General features: G+C 50.5%; 1 protein-coding gene across 1 annotated transcript; it reads right to left on the bottom strand.

Moving 5' to 3' along the window:
- Window positions 1-3,712, bottom strand: TSPO2 (translocator protein 2). Its single transcript, XM_008937371.1, has 4 exons — window positions 3,625-3,712; window positions 1,814-2,017; window positions 1,383-1,521; window positions 1-183 (listed from the first exon to the last, which is right to left on the bottom strand). The coding sequence occupies exons 2-4, from the start codon at window positions 1,984-1,986 to the stop codon at window positions 1-3; spliced, it is 495 nt and encodes a 164-aa protein (XP_008935619.1). The 5' UTR covers window positions 1,987-2,017; window positions 3,625-3,712.
- Window positions 3,713-18,396: the final 14,684 nt, after the last annotated feature.

An 18,396-nucleotide genomic window follows, 5' to 3' on the forward strand; every position in this document is an offset into this window, starting at 1 on the left:
TCATTCACTCTTGGCTGGTTTTGGCTCGGGGTTGTCCTTCCAGATGCGGATGGTGAGGCAGGTGGCCATGGCCAGCCAGCCCAGGTAAGGCACCATCAGCAGCGTGGCCACCTTGTTAATGCGGTACCAGGAGCACACGGTGCCTATCGCCAGGCTGTCCAAGCACAGGATGTCCACCAGGGCCTGGGGCAGAGACAACACTGTCACTCTGCTGCTCGCTCCTGGGCACGCACAGGCTTCCCCAGTACAACTATAAGCTGGCCTACTGGAGGGGGTGAGATGGAACAGGAGTGGGGGAGGTTTAGTGCTGAAAAGCCACCTCGAGTCATTCTAAACTCCAGGACCTTGGCTCTGAACTCTAATCTGGATGTATCACAGCAGGAGCTGAGACTAATGTTAATTTTTTGTGGTTCATTATGGAGTTCTGCAGATTAATACACTGCTAGTGATGATCAGGGCCCCTTCTGCTGATAGTGCCTGTGCAGACAGATCAGAAATGTGCTTCTGTTGGTACCAGTGGCTATTGGTACCAATGGCTATTGGTACCAACAGAAGAATGGGATTATTTTAACATGCTTGATAACAAACTTTCTAGATCATAGAATCATAGAATGGTTTGGGTTAGAAGGGAACTTTTAAGCTCATCTGGTCCAAGCCCCCTGCAGGGAGCAAGAACACCTCATGAGCAGGTGGCTTAGAGCCTCATCCAACCTCACCTGGAATGGTTCCAGGGATGGGGCATTGACCAGCTCTCTGGGCAGCCTGGGCCAGGGGCTCAACACCCTCAGTGTAAAAATTTTCTTCCTTAAATATACCTTTCATCCACAGAGTGATAAAATTCAGAGGGAAATATAAATCCCACTCTGTGCTTCCATCATCTCTGGGCCTTGGCACCTGCAGTAAGTGAGTTTTGAATACAGCACAAGCCCAGCTCTGCCACCCTGTGCCTTCGTGCCCATCCTCCTGACAGACTCTGCAATGCCTGGGGGGTTGTATTTGCTCGATAAGCCCCTCACAGCTAACTTTGCCCCCCAGGGATGCTAACTTTGCTGCAGGGTGTGACTCCCAGAAGGACTTATCTCTAACCCCGAATCCTTAACTGGGAGAAGCAGCAGCTGGACTATGGAGTCACTGATCTCCCGCCCTGCTCTGCTCACCCAGCTATCTGCATGGTGAGAGCAGGGTGAGGCATGGAAGGGCCTGATACCATTGTCTAGAACCTGCTGCAGTGTGAGCTATATCTGAGCAAAAGCTCTTCTTGCCGCTCTCTACAATTGCATAATGCTAGTTAGAAAACCTCCAAACCACCCCAAAACCCGTGTGGTGGGGACTGCAGCACACAAGCCCCCAGCAGATGAATGGATGGCCAGGTGATACGTTACCATCTTCAGGTTCCGTGCACCGAAGAAGAAGGGAGGCCAAGCCCAGTTCAAGGCCAGCTGAGCCCCGTAGAGGCCAAGTGGGACGATAGCTTTGCTGTTGCAACCACCCAGGTCATTCCAGATCAGGTAGGAGGCATAGCTGTGTGGAGGGAAAGGCATCAGTGCTCTGCAGGGAGTAGATCCCTAATACAGCCCAAGTCATGGAATCATAGACGGGTTTGGGCTGGAAGGGACTTTAAAGATCATCTCGTTCCAACCCCCCTGCCATAGGCAGGGGCCTCTTCCACTACACCAGGTTGCTCAGGGCTCTGTCCAGCCTGGCCTTGAACACCTCCAGGGATGGAGCATCCATAACTTCCTTGGGCAGCCTGTCTGTTCCTCCCTCTACCAGACACAGTGGGAAGAGAGAGGGAGTGGTACAGAGGACTTACCCCATGCCAGTGTACAGGACAGTCCAGGCAAAAGGGAACAGGTTGCGGGATGGGCACCAGGAAGGTTTTTTCAGCTTCTCATACCAAGCAGGTATTTCTTTGCGATTAATGAACCAGCCAAGGAAACCCCCAACATGAGGCAGGACAGTAAAACCAACGGTATAAGCCCACATCCTTCCCTGGTGGCTTGATGTAGCCTTTTGCCTGCTGTAAGTTAAAAACAATAATTGATTATCACTTCAAAATGACATTTTTTTCCTGCTTTGAGCTTTCAAGCTTTTTCTCTAATTGCCCACGTTCCACTTTAGTCTCTAAGACAGGAGTTAAATATTGAGCAGTGTGTTCAGCTCTGCTGCTGGCTCCCCTCTGCCCACCTCCCCATCTCCAAAGTAAGGGGGATTATTTCTGTCGTGGTTATGTTTTTCCCCTTGATCTATGCAGCAGAGTGGCTCCCTCTGCTATTTCATGGCTTCCTACAATATTCCTCTGGCTGGGTTCAGCTAAGGTGGTTATATTCTTGGAAGAGAAGACTGCAGTTACTTCTGTCACCCCTCCTCTGGGCGCCCACGTCAGACAGCCCCCAAACCCCAGCACAGGCTCAGGGGGCAGCGCTGCTCTCCCTCCTCTGCAGGCTGCTCTGGACGTGACAACCCAGACAGGTCCTGCCCAGAAACCCCCGTCCCGTCTGACTCTGTCTTGATTTTCACTGTGGATTTATATTCTAAATGACGTCTCTAGCCAGACAATGTCCTTACAGCACATTTTGAGTTCTCAGTGGACCTCGTTCAATCCCCCTGCAGCCCCAGCAGGCAGAGGTGGATCCTCACCCCTGTTAGCAGGGAAGCTGAGGCACAAGGGTAGTTACTTAATTTGCTCACAGTCTTCCTCTTGCATAAAAGGAAGGAAGGTTTGCTTCAGTAATTGCATTATGCTCCCACGCAAGGCAGCAGTGATAAGGATAACATCTAGCATTTCATTCTCTGGCTTGTATCTCCCCTGCCATTATCCTCACTAGGGCTCTGAACCTGCCAGTCTTCTGTCCTCCCTCCTTTTGTCCCTCTAATCACCTGCCCTCTTGATCGATTAAGGAATTAAACCCAAATTAGCATTCATGGGGGATAACACATGGGATTCACCAGGAGCCCAGCACTTCTGTGCTGTCAGCTGAAACACAAAATGCACCCGAGCCAATGCACTCGGGCAAGACCAGGTTTAGCAATGAAAGAAGAGAGAAGTGGGCACAGAAAATTCCCTTGCCCAGGGAAATGTCTCTGGCACTCTGAGCAGAGAAACCAGGAGCACGAGGAGAGGACTGATCTGCACAAGCATCTCTGTTTGGGGTTTTAATTCACGATTAACGCTTCGATATAATTGTTATTATCATCATCATGCTACAAAACATTCATCTTCAGTAACACCCGCCAGCCGTGCAAGCCAATTTACACATCAATAAGGAATAAATGCCCCAAATGCCATCTCTAACTAAGATTTTCTTTACCAGACAATTTATAGCACTATTAAAGTGTCTATGGAACCAGAAAATCAACTGAACACTGAGAAAAATAATAGCTGTTAGTCCTGCTTTTAAAGTGTAAACCAGCACCAGCTGAGTTCTGGTTCCTCCAGTTTCAGGAAAATAAAATGGGAAAAGTAGATTTTCCCCTCCTCCCAACTCCATTGTAGTTGCCAGAATAACCTGATAGGCTGCAGAAGTAACAGAGGGTTGAAAATAACACAACATTGTTATAAAGCCTTGTTTTGTCTCACTGCTGTTATAAATTTACAGGCTAGGAGCTGTACAAAACCCTTACCGTGTCTCACTGCCCTTCTCTCCTCTGCAAAGAAAAAGGGTTGGACATCCAAGGTCAGCTTCTGGCTCTCGTGCTGGTGCTGCTATACAATGAAGAAATTGTCAGCCAAGTTTTACCTAAATAGCAGAAAAAAGGGTGGGGATGTGTGCACTGGTGGCTGGAGCAGATTACACAAGAGAGCCCACGTTTGGCAAGAATTACGGGGGATCCGGTGGTTGGGCAACCACAGAGAGAGCAGGACTGGCTTCTGGCTCCAGCCACCACTGAGATGTGACACCTGAGGCTCCTGGCTTGGTCTGGGGACAAGCATCTCACCTGTGTCAGAGGCTGGCTGCGTGGGACAACCTTTTATCAGGCTGAGAGAGCACTGGGCACGCAGAGCTATGAATGAAAGTGTGCCACCTACTAATGAACATGCTAATTGTACAAGAGCTTGTGCATAAGGGATCAGGTTGGTAACAGCAGGACCTCTGTGCGTGTTCATGGATGTGAGCTCTGCTCACTCCAGCTGAGGGTCTGTCCTGGAGCTTGCCCATGGGTGGGAATACAGGACAGCAGGAGCCCACTGCACACATGAGGATGCCCCTGCCCTGCCCGTGCCCTGAGCACTGTTTAACACAACACTGATTGACCTGATGCTTTCGGTGGTCGCCTTTTGGCTAAAACTCACTGGCAAGCACTTGAATCTAAAATAAAGACATTACACGAGCATGTTAAATGAAAAAGAAAGAAGCTAGAAATCAATTTCCATTAGTAAGCTGTCTGCGAGGGATGGGAAATGAAACACTAATTTACTTCAGTTACGGGTCATTACCTGAATTTCATGGCCACAAGCAGAATTGCTGGTTCCTAGCAGAATGTGATATTACTGTTGGAACACAGAACCAATGAGATCTTCTGCTTTACAAGGAAATAATTATTCTTTTTTTTTTTCTTTTTTTTCTTTTTTTTTTTTTGTGGGAGGAGAAAGGAAGAAAAAAAAATGGTGTAAAGGGACAGATTTTCATCCAGCATAAATCAAGGCACTGCTGTTGCAGCGGTGTGTTTGTGTGCTGTAAATTGCCACTTTGGACTAACAGATGCAGCACACATTAATCAAGCAGTAGCCACCTGCATAATCTCTCAGAATCTGTTGCTATTTGTGACTGGAAACTTCTGTCATGCAACGATGCAGCTCCTGGACACGACTGAATGGTTTCCACTGCAGTCAGCCACTTCTGAACTGGTCATTGTGCAGATCTCTGGGTAGAGCTGCCCTGGCCAGGCTTTGGCAACACGGTCAGAAAACAAGCCATGCAATGGGTTTTAGCTGTTGTTATTTCCTTCCCTGGGCCTGAGCACAAAACCATAATTAATGGTCTGCTTGGCACAGAGCAGTTGTGTTCCTGAGCTATTTTAGAGCATAATATTCTGGAAGAACTAAAAACTAAGGGTCAAATCATGAGGATCTCAGTAAATCCGTGAAGCTGGGGATGATGCTGCATGACTGGGGAGCAGCAAATGCAAAGAGGGAAAAAATAGCAGAGGCAATTACAGGCCTAAAAATCATATGTTGGTCCTGCTCGGGCTTTAGAGCACAGAAAAGGATAAGTGAATACTTGGAGGTACCTGGAAAAATGGGATAACGTGGAAGAGGTTTGCCCAACCCCTGCCCCAGGCCTCCCATCTGCACTGAGCACAGGTCACAGGAGGGAACTGTCCTGCAATAAGCAGGAAAGACTTTCTCTAGCATAATGTGGTTTTCCTCCATTACCACAGATTTATGTCTCAATATTTCTGGTTTGAATCATTTTACAGTAATATAAGATGAGGTAATACTACCTCTTAGTAAAATCATTTCTATATTATGCCTTGGTATGCTCCTGATTATTAAAGTAACATCACTGCTGGGTTTCAGATCACTGCAATGTGTTTTCATGAAAGAAAAGACATGGGAGTACTGAGTTACACAACTGTGTTTGTTTTCCTCTTCTTAGCAACCTTTGCACGTTGTCCCAAGAGGTTCTCAGTCTATGCAAGATTAATTGCTCAAATATAAAAGCCCTGTTAACCTGAATATATTATTGAAAAACAGCATATTTCAATCTGCCCTAGTTTTGAAAATAGAGATGCCGGGTCAGCTCCTGGCATAAATCTGCAGAGCTCCTCAGAAGCCAGTGGAGCTTCTCTGATTTACATCAGCAATAAACTCCTCCTGGTTTGTCTGCTGCTGGGGAGAGGGTGAGCGTACTCACCGAGCTGCCACAGAGGACACCCCGGTGCCCAGGGAGGGACCTGCATGACAATCACTGTCCTCTGAGCAACAAAAACCTACCAGCCTCAACAGGCTGCCCAGAGTCTCCTTCTGTGGAGAAATTCCAGACCTGCCTCGATGCCATCCTGGGCACCCTGCTGTGGGTGAGCTGCTGGAGCAGGGGGGTTGGATGAGATGATCTCCAGAGGTCCCTTCCATCCCCACCATGCTGGGATTCTGTGACATTGCAGAATTTTTCTGCAATTTTCACTTAATTTTTCATTACAAAAAGCCATTTTTTTTTTAACAGTCCCCTTGTTTTATTTCTAATGAAGAAAAGCTTGTCTTTAAAAGTTTTCCAGTTACGTTGAAATAAAAAGTCAGGCTGACACAGGAATTTCCAGCTGGTCACTTGGTTTTTATCCCACGTGGGCTGAGGTGGCCCTGGGGTGGCCAGTGTGAAAACTCACAGCCCCTCAAATCTTGGCTGTGAATCTCTCTGTGAGCTGAACCTCGCAGCTTGAATTTCCACCCTTTTTCCACTAGAGGGAATTTTAAAACAGATCTTTCTGAGGATTGAAGCCCAGTTTTCAGGCTGTTAAGAGGCGTTGCTGCAGGATGCTGCAGTGCCTGAGTGCACAGGAGCCCTTGGCCCTGCTCTGAGGCACAAGATCCTACCTCAGTCCTGGGTGATGATCAGTAATCACAGGGACAAGCTCTGTTGGGAGATAAGCAGCAGAAAAGGCTCCTTAATTTTTTTTTAGGGTTCAGCCTTTGCTGTCTTTCTGCCCATGGGGAGGCCAAGGTGCACCCCAGCACCCTGCTGCCACTGTTGGGTGCTCGCCCAGCTCACCCATGGCTGCATTGCTCATGGCCAGCAGGGAGATGAAAGGCCAGCTGATTTTGGGGGTAAATTTTGAATATTTGGGCTTGTTTGCCAGGAGCAGAGCTGGGGAGGGCTGGTGTCCAGAGCTGCCAACGTGTGATAACTGCAGGGGAACGGGTCGGTCTTATCTGCAGGCAGAAGTTGCACCTCAGTAGCCAAAAGAATAAACTTAAACGGACACAGATCAACGCCTTCTTTGGTGTCAGGAGTGGCTTAGTGTGGGGATAGGCAGATGATTGCAGGCAATTGAGTTATGCAGCTTAACAAATTACCACTCTCTAGCTGAGCCTCTTTAATTAACCGCGTGCACAGACCCAGCCCAGCACTAATGTGACAGAAAATATTTCGCCTTCAACTCCTGTGACCAGTAATACCTGCCCTACTGCAGCACTTGATAGCACTAATTTTGACTTGCAGCAGTCAAATCAGCAAGAGCACATCACTCCTGTGTCCCCAAGCACGCCGTGCCACGGTGTCCACTCGTGGGGCATGGTGCACGGGGGGATGCTGAGCTGCTGGCACTGTGAGGACATGCCCAGGGCTGGTTGTCAGTCTCAGAGAACTCAGCTCTTGCACCAAAACAAAAAAAAAAAGCTGCAGAAATGGTACAAAGTCACTGACAGGGTGTTGTATTGCAGTGGGTTAAGTGTTATCACATCTCAGCTGCCTAGTTGTGCCTCACTAAGTCATGATCGTGGCTCTTGCATTAATGTCAGATTGGGGTATCAGGTTTAAAGTGAGCCAGAATAATAGTGTTCACAAAGGATTTTATAATGCCTTAATATAGCAGTTCAAAATGCATTTCAAGGTCTTTCCTACACGCAGAGTTAATTGAGAAAAGCTATTGCAGTTTCAAGTGATGCTCTCACTTAAATCAAGTTCACTTTCATGTCTTCATGTGCCCTAATTTACTTGAGTGCAGATTTCCAGCCAGGCAAGGCTCTGTAGTAAGGGTGTGATGTTCCCCAGGCAGGAAAAAAATGGGGAGAGGGTTGTTCCTGCTGGTACTTTCAGAGGAAAGTCAGAAACTGAGGAGCAGCACTTACCTCCCTGAGGTCTCAAAAAAAGCAGCAGGCACCTTCTGGACCCTTAGCTGTGGTTTCTGCAACTATAGGAAACAGCTCTTGGGTATTTTCTCAGAGAGATGGTTGGGTAGTGAACTGAACAAGGGCTCTTCCAGCTTTGGGGGGGATCAGTCAAGCCCTTGGCTTGCCCAAGGCTCAAGAAATACAAAACCTGGAAACGAGCTTTGTCCAGCTATTGGGAAGACATTAGCCTGCAGGGCCCTAATTGCTGGTGATCCTGAATTAAAAAGGGGACAACTGTCTTAGATTTTCAGTGGCAGGAGTTCTCCACCCTATTTATTAATTCAAGGCTTCCACAAGACCTGGGAAGCAACATTACCTCTAAATCCGCATTTATTGACTTTTTTTTTCAGTTCAGCCCAAGATTAGCTCGGCCAATATCAAGCTATTTATATAATATATCAAACTATTTTTGTTGTTCTTTTAATGGAAATGCCCTTTTTACAAGGAGGGAAATCTTCAGTGACCGCTTCTTCTCGGTCTAAATATTTCATCTGAGAACTGTGAGTCTGTCAAAACGCATCTAAATGATGCTTTGACAAGTTTTTGTTAGGAGCAAAACGACGTTTTTCGTCTGTGTTTCTTCAGTCCTAGCAGAAATAGAAAGTGAAAAGGTGAAAGAACAAAGGAACCAGAGGGATTTCCTAGAAAACAGAAAAATAAAGGTAAAGATACTGCAGAAACCCAAGGTTTTACTAGAGGAAGAAAACCCACAACGCTTGGAAGACATGACAAATGTGGGGTTTCATTTCTTTGTTCTGAAGTGTGTATCCTTTTCTTGAGTTCACAGCTCTGATTCTGGTGTCCTCCATTTGTTTTTTTCTTAGGGATTTGTTCCAAGCTTGTCTCTTTTCCTTTATTTTTTCCCCAGATGCAGAGACGTGTGAGTGAAGTGACTCCTGCCTCTTGCAGCACCTTCTCCTTCTTCCATCCAGCACTTGCCAGCTGCAAAGTCTAGGAGGGATGAAGCACAACATCTGCTGCTGGGAATGATGCTCAGTCACATTTTTCCCTTCACAACATCTGCACGAGGGAGTAACAAAGATGAGGATGCAGCAGGAGCAACTCTGCTTGCAGGTAACAAAATGAGCATCAATGAGTTGCCTTAAAGGCAAGGCACAAAATCTGAGCAAGCTCTGGAGTGCCAGAATTTTGCTGTCTTTATGGGTCTGCCTTTCCCTCACTCATATGCCAGCTGCTAAAAATGACTCATTTTTTCTTAGAAAGCTGTGGAGGCCTTGGCAGAGCCTTGCTGCTTTGTGCCTTGGTGGTGGGGCTGGTTTATTTTTAAGGAAATGCAGCTGAGCCAGGGGCATTATCTGCGTTGTCACGGTTTAGCTACAGATTTTTGCAAGAAGATTGCAAGGAAAAAAGGGCTGTGAAGCATCTTGTGCTACTTGTGTGCTGCCCTGGAGTTCAAAGAGAGTGTCATCTGAGCCCTGGAGACCTCATCCAGTTTCAGCTTTCTGACCTTTGGTCCAGGTTCTGCAGAGTAAGTGTAGAACAACCCCACTCGAATCACGGGTGTAAATCCCCCCAGACGAGCACAATCAGCACATGGTAAATGCCAGGATGCTTCCCCAGACTATTCTGGTGAGCAAGTTGATGGGCAGAGGCATGGCTCAAGCAAATGGGAGGGCATTTTTGAAGGAAGGGAGTTCTGAATTAGGAATGCGACTTGTAGAAAGACAACGTTATGGTTTGGTGTCCTTCAAGGACTGGTGTAAGTAGGAAATTGAATTTATTGCTTGCTTTGTGCTGAATCAGGTCTTCTAAGTTAAACAGAAGGGGTTTTTCCTTCAGAGCAGAGCTCAATCCTAGAGCATTGAGTTACTGCAGTATTCCCCACAGCCACCTGATGATAAGGGTCTATCTAAATGCTATATTGAGTGCAGACATGAAATTGCTCTGCCAAAGCTCTCGGTACCTAGAGAGACTCCAGCTTTGATCCCAAAAACTGTGTGACTGCCAGGAGAGCAGGGCAGGTCAGTCAAGCCTGCTGGAAGGAGCTCCCCACATCCCATGGTCTCACTAACAGACATACCTCCAGAGCTGCCTTCTCTGGAATCTGCCCACATCACAAGGACTCGTGGAGATTGTTCAGGGAAAGTCAGGGAGCTCGGGGAATAAGGAATGAATTGGACAAGGCTCTCTGGCTGCCAGTTCACGGGATGGAAAAAACCCACTGGCTTAGTAAACTGTTTGCTGCAAATATTCTCCCAGGGCTGCACAAAGTCACTGCTGCTGTCGGAGCTGCTGGTGCCAGTTCATGTCAGTGAGGGGGTTTTACTGCTGCACGTGTTCCCCCTTCAGCTGGGAGATCAAAGCCCTGTTCCTTCCACTCGTTTGTGGCAGTGCAGCCAGGTCCATGTGGAATCCCAGATACCAGGGCTGGAAATGATGCGTGAGATGAATGGATGGGAAGGAGCCCCCGGGGGGAAGAGTGTCCCTGGCATTGGAATGACAGCGTGCTGAATCTCAGCCAGGGGCTGAGAACCTTCAAACACATGCCAAATGACAGAAACCTGCCCGGGAGCAAAGGGGGTTTATTTAAAAAAATTAAGATGCTAAAAACAAATGTGATTTCCCAGCTCCTGCCCACTCTCATTTCGAGTTGTGCAAAATAACCAGAAAACTCTTTATTGCCACAAAACTCTGGGTGGTTCAGTTTGACCCAGTTTTTGAGATAAGGTGAGTCTCAAATACCAGATCTGGATCTAGATCTGGATTCTGGTTTAGGGTCAACTCCATCTGAACGGCCAAAGGCAAATACTTCAATAATAGTGGCCTTAATTTTATTTTTTTTTGGTAATTTAATTAGGAGCTTGATCTGGTTTGGGGGCAGGACACAAAGTGGATTACAGGAGCAGCTGGGTCTTTAATCAAGGCCATTTCTCTTTTGTTCTAGCTGAACCTTTGCTCACACAGAGGGGCAGGGGCAGCGTGGGATGGAGCAGTGGAACACTCTTGTCTTGCTCAAATCTCACTGCAGCAATCCTAAAGTATCAGCCCTGTCATCTGGCTATTTATAGAGGTCAGGAACTAGAGGGTAAATATTTATTTAGATTCCGATGCTTAATCTGCTACTGGCTGATAGTGTGGAAAGCCTGAGCCCCCTCCTCTTTCTGCAGCCATTTATAACCAGAGCCATCAACTCCTGTCCTCCCAGAGCTCCCATACACATTCCCAGGGATTTATTCTGCAGAAAATGGGCACGACTTGGGCTCAGACCCTCCGGCACCTCCTGGCCCCAGAGCATCCTGGCAGGCACCCTGCCTTCCATCTCTCCTCTCTCATTTTAAGTGCCTGGCATTCCGAGGTAAGGATTGCAAAGCCAGGGAGCAGGAGTGGGGCTGGCCCGAAGCTGCCACTGCTGCAGCAAGGGGGGATGGGACAGGGCAGGGGATGGGGCTGTGGAGTCCCTTGGATCCAACACTAAGCTGGCTGGCAAGGCAGAGCCACCCCTGCTCTAAAGCCACCCCAGAGCCCTACACTGCCCACGAATCCTGCCACTGACCACCCCCTTCTGCTCAGCCAGAACAACAGATCCCCATCCAGGGTGGGGACAGGGAAACTGGAAGGATGCTCCATGTCCACCAGCAAGGGCAGATGGAGATGGCATCTCCTCCAGACCCTCCCAGTCACTGGGGGCTGCCCTGGGCTTAGTGCCTCCCACCACCCCCAGTGCCCAGGAGACTGGGGCTCTGTTGGGAGGTTCCTCCCAGCCCCTGAAGCAAGGGCTGGAGGGAGCAGTGCTGGAGGGGGGAAGGTATCAGCAGCAGTGGCTGCAGATGGGGATGATGAGGACCATTATCACCCCTGGGGTTATTAGCAAGGCCTGTGCTCATTAACAGGGCTCATGGTCCCGGTGGTCGCACCCCACACAGGGGTATTCAAGCCCCCTGCCCCAGACAGCACCCCCTGCTCTGCCTGCCCCAGGGGCTGCTGGAGCTCTGCAGTGCCAGCAGGAAGGGCTGGGGAAGCTGCTCTCCAGGTTGGCCCCCTGTGTGGGGAGGAGTCAGGTAAGCAGCCAGGCTTGTCTCCCAGTGAAGGGGAGTGGTGCAGGGAAGGGAGGGCAGCTGGGATGAGCTCATGCCCTGTCTTGGTGTGTGAAAAGAGCAGCAGGACGTGGCACAGCCTGGGGGTCTGGGCTGGTGTTTGGGAAGGTGGCCCAGGGCAGTGACTGTTGTGTGAACCTTGGTTTCACACCTTTGTGCCAGCCCTCATTCCACTTAGCAACAGGAGTCGTGACCCCCTGTGTGCTCAGGGGAGTTATCAGCTCCAGGAGGAATTACTGTCATCCCAAAGCAGGACAGTGGTGGCACCTCCCCATCTTGTACGTGTTGGGCTTTTACATCTGCCTGTCCTTTGCTGGAGTGTTTTATGGCAGCTGAGAATCCTGTTGTGCTCCTCTAACGGATTTTCCCTTTGCAATTTCCTGCCCGAATTGTTTCCTGCTCGTGGACACATCAGAGATAAGATCCTGAACTTGTGGGCAGGCTGAGCAGCTGATCAGGCAGCAGGGAAACCCCTCCAGGGCTGGGGACTCCACCACTGCCCTGGGCAGCCTGGCACAGCCCTGGGCAACCCTCCAGGGCAAGAAATTGTTCCTCAGGGCCAACCTCAACCTCCCCTGGGGCAACTTGAGGCTGTTTCCTCTTGTCCTGTCCCTTGTTCCTTGGGAGCAGAGCCCAACCCCCCCCTGGCTCCAGGCTCCTGTCAGGGCGTTCTTGAGAACAAGGAGAAACAGCTTCTGTAGGAAAACTCTCAACACAGACAGGAAGAGTTTGCATTGCATGTACCATTTTTATTTTTCACATATATATTACATCATTTAAAAACAGAATATTTGTGAAAGAAATGCTTTTCCAGGTAAAAGCAACCCAGCATGATCCACACAGCCCCTCTGCCTGTTATTTAAAGATGAGCTGCAGACAGAACTTGTTCCCCATCTCCCTGCTGCTGGAAGAGCCTGTGGTCTTTCTCTCCTCCTCCCCCTGGGGAGAAAAGGTGTTTCCCAGTCCCTCCCCTCCAGAGTCAGTGCAAAACATGCTTTATTGCTCCATCATATGCCCCATCCCCTTCCTGCAGTGCTGGGGGAGACTGGGGCTTCCTGGAGGGGCAGAGGAAGGAGCTGTGTGGAACCCTGTGCACTTTGATACTGTGGAAAAGGAAGAACCAGAATGAGTGGTGATAGTGTGGCTTCAAGTATCTGTGTAAAACCCATCACCCAGAGCTTCACAGGAGGCTCCTGGCCACCAAGAGACCAGTTACTCTGGCCCCTGCAGTGGGAGGAAGGGCTAGAAGGGGGAGGTGGTTCTGATAAGAAAATGAATAGCTCAGGCAGATTCCTCCATCCAGAAGGAAAAGCTGAGGGAGGGTGGGAGTAAATGTTATTAAACAGGCTCAGTAAATGAGACTCTTCCTTCAGGCTCTCCCCCCTTTTCTATGCACCCATGGCAACCTCCTGAATGAGATTCTTCTGCCCACCCTCCCACAGAGGCTTCTGCTTGAACCAAGAGTTTTTTCTTTGGGCAACTCCCCCTGCTCTGTTCCTTTAACACCTCCCCTGGGGCAGCCTCTTGCATAAAGAAATCCCCACTAAAGGTACATTTTCCTTCCTGCACCCCACAGTACGTAGAGAGTCAGCAGAGAGAGGAGCAAGGAACCACATGCAGAGCTCGTGGCCTCCAGTGGAGCTGGGACCAGCTGCCCTGACTTGGACCCATGTAGGTTCCTCCAGCCCTGGGGACTGGCACTGCTACCTGCACCCCTCCTTGCCACTTCTGGGGGGCATCTCAGCCTTCATGGGGCACTGGGATGCTGAAGCCATCCTGGCTGTCAATCCTGGGGCTGGAGAAGGGGAAGAACACAAGCTTGGCTTCAGTCCCTCTTCCTGTCCCCCCCAGGAGTGAGCAGCCCAGGCAGGCACTGGGACCTGTGGGTATCAGTCAGTCCTTCCTCAGATGCAAGCCCAGCCTGGGGCTCTGCTGCTGGAAGTGTGATGTGCTGGCTCAGCAGTGCCCACCAAACCCTGCAGTGATTTAAGGGCCTTGCTTTCAGTGGGGGTGAGACTTTCCTTCCAAGCCAAGTGACCCAGTGAACAGTCCTGCCCTTGTGAAAAGCCACCTCCTCATCTCCTGCCTTTATTTTCCAGTTGAGGGCTTCCCACCCATTTCCCTTGCTCCCCAGGGGATGAAGCCAAAGCCCCAGTAGCCCCACAGTGGTTGGAGATCACAGCAGGGAGAGCCTGCTCCTCAGTGCATCAGGTGGGCTGGCTTTTGTACAAGGAACAACATCTGGCTGGGTGGGTGGTTCAACAAAGTTTACACTGAAAAATATTGTAGTTGATGAGGGCTTTAATTCCTGCAGAATAAAGTGGCTGATTCAGCCCTCTAAGGGAAGTTGAGGTTTATGCTAAAAAATGTAGTTTTATCTAGAGCTCTTGCTTCTACAGCAAAGACCTACTTTTTTTTGGTAGAAATGACTCCTGGCACTGCCAGTTCCAGGGCAAAAGCTTTCTGCACCTAGTCAAGGTGGCCTGTGGCACCTTGTCCAGGCCCCCTGCCCAAACTCTGCCGAGTGGGGCTTCGAGGTAGATACCTGCTGTGGCTCCCTAGGGAGGGCTCACCAACCCTCCAAAGAGCATCAGCTCCTGGGGAGGACCAAACCTGCTCACCTTGGCCTCTTTGAGCCCAAACTGTAACGGGTTCCTGCCCCCCAAAACACTCGGTGCCCTCCCCAGTCAGTCCAGTACCAACCAGTGATGCCTTGGCTACGGGTCAGGGCATGGTGCAGAGCACAGGGATGGATACTGGGCTCAGCTGCAAAGAGGGGGAGCTGGAAGGGGGTTCTGCCCTTCCAAGGGAGCTCAGCACCTCTCTGCCCAGGGGCCAGCACCCGGGTGGCTGTGCCTGCAGTGCTGTTGCCATCCAGTGACAGGACACAGTACTACAGACCAGTCACCCATTCACAGCCCCAGTTCCAGCTTTTTTTCTCTTGGTAACCAGTGCCAGGAAGGCTGGGAGAGGTGAGAGCAGAGGGACACAGTACACTGATATCCTGAGACAATCCTCCTTGAAAATCCCCTGAGAAAACGGCTAAAATGGAAACTTTCCTTTCCTAAGCACCTATTTTAAAACTTCTTTCCTCTGTTTTGGTTTCACAGACTTTACTAAGGCTTGAACACCTACCAGAAAGCTGAAAAAATGTTCTTTAAAGTCTGCTGGCCTTACAGCTGAATTTGGTTTGCAAGGAGAACCACTTTATCTGGAAGGTGAGAATAAATTACAAACAGGGTGGCTTTTTGTACCAGCAAAAACTCCCTCCAATCTGTTAGAGTTCTTGGAGTGTGTCAGTGAAGTAGTGAATAAAAACTGATGTACTGTTTTCTTTCCAAGGTCCTTTGAAAAAGTCCTGCTGGAGACAGAACCAAACCAGAGAACTGGTTTCTCTGGGGGACAGTGACATGCCAACAGAGTGACTGATGGAGAGAAAAGGAAAATAAGTAGTAAATTTTCACTGTGGCAAAAAGGCTCCATCTGGTGGTGTTTTCACCCAAAAAAAAAAAGGTAAGAAGTGGGCATGGGAAACTGCAGAGGATACTAAGTTGATTAGACTGGTTCACATCAGAGTCTTGAGATCTTGAGCAGCTCTCAAGATGGGTGAACAAGGGGCGTGCTGGTAAATGAAGCTGTGTGTGGATAAACCCAAAGAAAACTTCCCTTGCAAAAGGAGAAATGAGCTGGGTGGGCATTCAGCTGCTCCAAGAGAGTCAGCAGGCTGCAAAACCTGAGCGTGGACAATTATCAGAGATCTGTGCTGCTTAGCACAGGTAAAACAAAGCAAGCAACCAAGGTGGATATAGGAGAGGAATATTAGAGCAAATATTTTAATGCCTTTCTATTGAGGCATTCCACTAAGGAAAGAGATGCTGCAGAAACAGTCAGGGTCAAAAGCAGGACAGACCCACCCTGACATGGAAATTGGCTGCAAGATTTGCTGCTCTCATGTTAAAAGAAGCAGGAACGTGAGGGATGTGCTGTAGAATTATGGCTGGTCCTGCTAAGCCTCTGCAGCTGCCAGGAGAGAGGATGTGAGTGCCCTGTGTGGCCAGGATGGGTGGTAACAAGCTTAAACTGCAGCAAGGGCCAGAAATTAGAGGGGAGGAAACTATCTGAAGGTAAAGGTTAAAGTAGAAATAGGGGAGACAATACTGGAGGGTTTTAACAGCTGTCTGCCTGTCACAGCAGGGCTGGTGGGCTGCTCCCAGGGGGTCTCTGACCACCTTGGCTCTCATGTGGCCACTGTGGTGGGTGCCAGCAGGCAGGGCTGCTGGGGAGCTGGGCTCTGCCCCAGTTCAGTGACCCCCATGCCCAGAGCTGGGTCAGAGCACTGCCCGTTGTGGTCACACAGTCTGTTCTGCAGCAGCACTGTGGCTGAGCTCACCCCAGCCATGGTGGGGAGACCCCAGGGGGCAGGAGGGCTCAGGCTGTGCAGGGCTACGACACCACGGCTCCCCTTGCCCCAGGCTCCAGCCCAGGAGGGCTCTGCCTGCACTGGGAGAGGAGCCAGGCACAGGACCACTGCTCCTTTCTGAGCTCTGAGGTCCCTCTGGCCCCCTCCCCACCTGCCTGACCTGCTCTGGGAGGTGGGTGATGCTGGAGAGCTGGGCTCAGACAGGGCCAGTCACAGTTTCAAGCCTTACAGAGTCAGGTGGAGTAAAAAGAACAGAACTAAACCACATGGTTGGTGCTGGGACACTCCCTATTTTACAAAAGTCAGAAAGAATGGAATAGGAGAGTGGGGCTTGTTTCCTTCCCTCCCTCCTCCAGAAATCATGCTCCAACATTAGTCATGAATGGAACATGGTCAAGTCGCTTCCCAAAGACTCTGGGCTCTGCTGGCTGGGCAGCTCCAAAACCCTGCAGCCCTGGGCTGACCCAGGGCATGCCTGCACCATCCTGCCCAGCTGAGCTCAGGAGGCAAGGAGCTGATGCAGGGATGGGATGTGACTCCAGTGCCTCCCACTGAGAGCAACGGACACCAACTGGTCTCATTTGGGCTGCTCGTCTGCCAGCACCCAGGTCTGCTGAGTGGAAGCCCCCAGCAGAACTGGAGGGAGGGCAGCCAGGCTGCCCACACCAACCATTAGTCACCCCACAGCTTTTTAGTGTTTGGAAACCTGCTGGTGCTTCCTCGGTCTGCTGGCACGGAGCCTTTGGACTCGGGGGGAGCCATGAGGCTGCACCCAGCTCCTGCAGCAGCCACGGGAGAGCTGCTGGTCTCCAGGTTCAGGCTGTGGCAGGGCAAACCTGCCTGCCAGCACTGCCAGATGTCACCTTCCATTGTCACAGGACAGGTAGTCAACGTGTTTCTTTAAAAAGGGGCAGGGGTGCTTGCTAAAAGGAAGGAGAAGGCTCAAGTACTTGGGCTCAGAAACAGGGGAGGTGAAAGCAAGCCCCCCACGGGCTAATGCTTCCCCCTCCAGTGACAAAACTGCAGCAACCAGGGCTGGAAACACTCTCCAAAGGCAGAGGCATGGTCTGGGCTCGAACCAGCAGCAAAGGGGGGGGCTCTGCACCTGCCCCAGGGGTGGACAAGACCCACGCACACGTACAGGTGTTGCAACAACACGTTTGTTCCTCCAGACTCCTGGCTCCAGAGGAGCCTGTTCTGCCTCCCTGCTGCACGCCACGAGTGTCACAGTGATGCTCTGTCCCCAGCAGCCCAGCGGGGCATAAAACAGACGACAAAGTTGAACCTTCCCCCCCCGGCTCCTCTCCAAAGCTCCTGGTGGTGTCTGCGTGGATGGCAGAGGCCCTGGGCCCTGTGGTGGGAGGGTCCCAGGTCCAAGCTGCTCTCTCCATCTCTCAGAGGTTCCTTGAATCCCCCCTCTCTCGGGAGACGTCCGTGCAGAGCAGAGATTGGAGAGCAACCTTGGTGAGACCCCCCCCGGCCTCTGCCCCCGCCCCCGTCAGGGCCTGAAGAAGCGTCGTACCACTAAGTGTCCCACCATCACCAGGGCCACCACCACCAGCATGTACTTCATGTAAACATTGTCCAGATCGAGTGCAGCCACCTAACAGGAGACAGAGATAACCAGAGGGCGTTAGACCTGCCTGGGCCAGGTCCTCCTCTGCTGCACCCGGGGCAGCCCCAGTGGGGCCCAGGCTGCCTCCCCTCACCCCCAGATCAGAGAATCACCATGGCTGGAAGGGACCTCTAGGGTCATCAAGTCCAACCTTCTTCCCAATATCTTCCTAACCACTAGACCAGAGCCTCCAGTGCTGCATCTACTCGTTTTTTGAAGCCCTCCAGGGATGGTGACTCCAGCACCTCCCTGGGCAGCCCCTTCCAGTGCCCATCCACTCTCTCAGGGAAGAAATTCCTCCTAATATCCAATTGAAATCTCCCCTGGAGTAACTTGAGGCCATTTACTCTTTTCCCATCATCAGGAATTTGGGAGAAGAGACCAACACCAGCCTCACCCCAACCTCCTTTTAGGGAGTTGTAGAAAGCAATGAGGTCTCTCCTCTTCTCCAGACTGAACACCCCCAGGTCCCTCA

This window comes from Merops nubicus, unplaced genomic scaffold, assembly GCF_000691845.1.
Source record: "Merops nubicus isolate BGI_N331 unplaced genomic scaffold, ASM69184v1 scaffold5143, whole genome shotgun sequence".
In the NCBI taxonomy this organism is placed as follows: domain Eukaryota; kingdom Metazoa; phylum Chordata; class Aves; order Coraciiformes; family Meropidae; genus Merops; species Merops nubicus.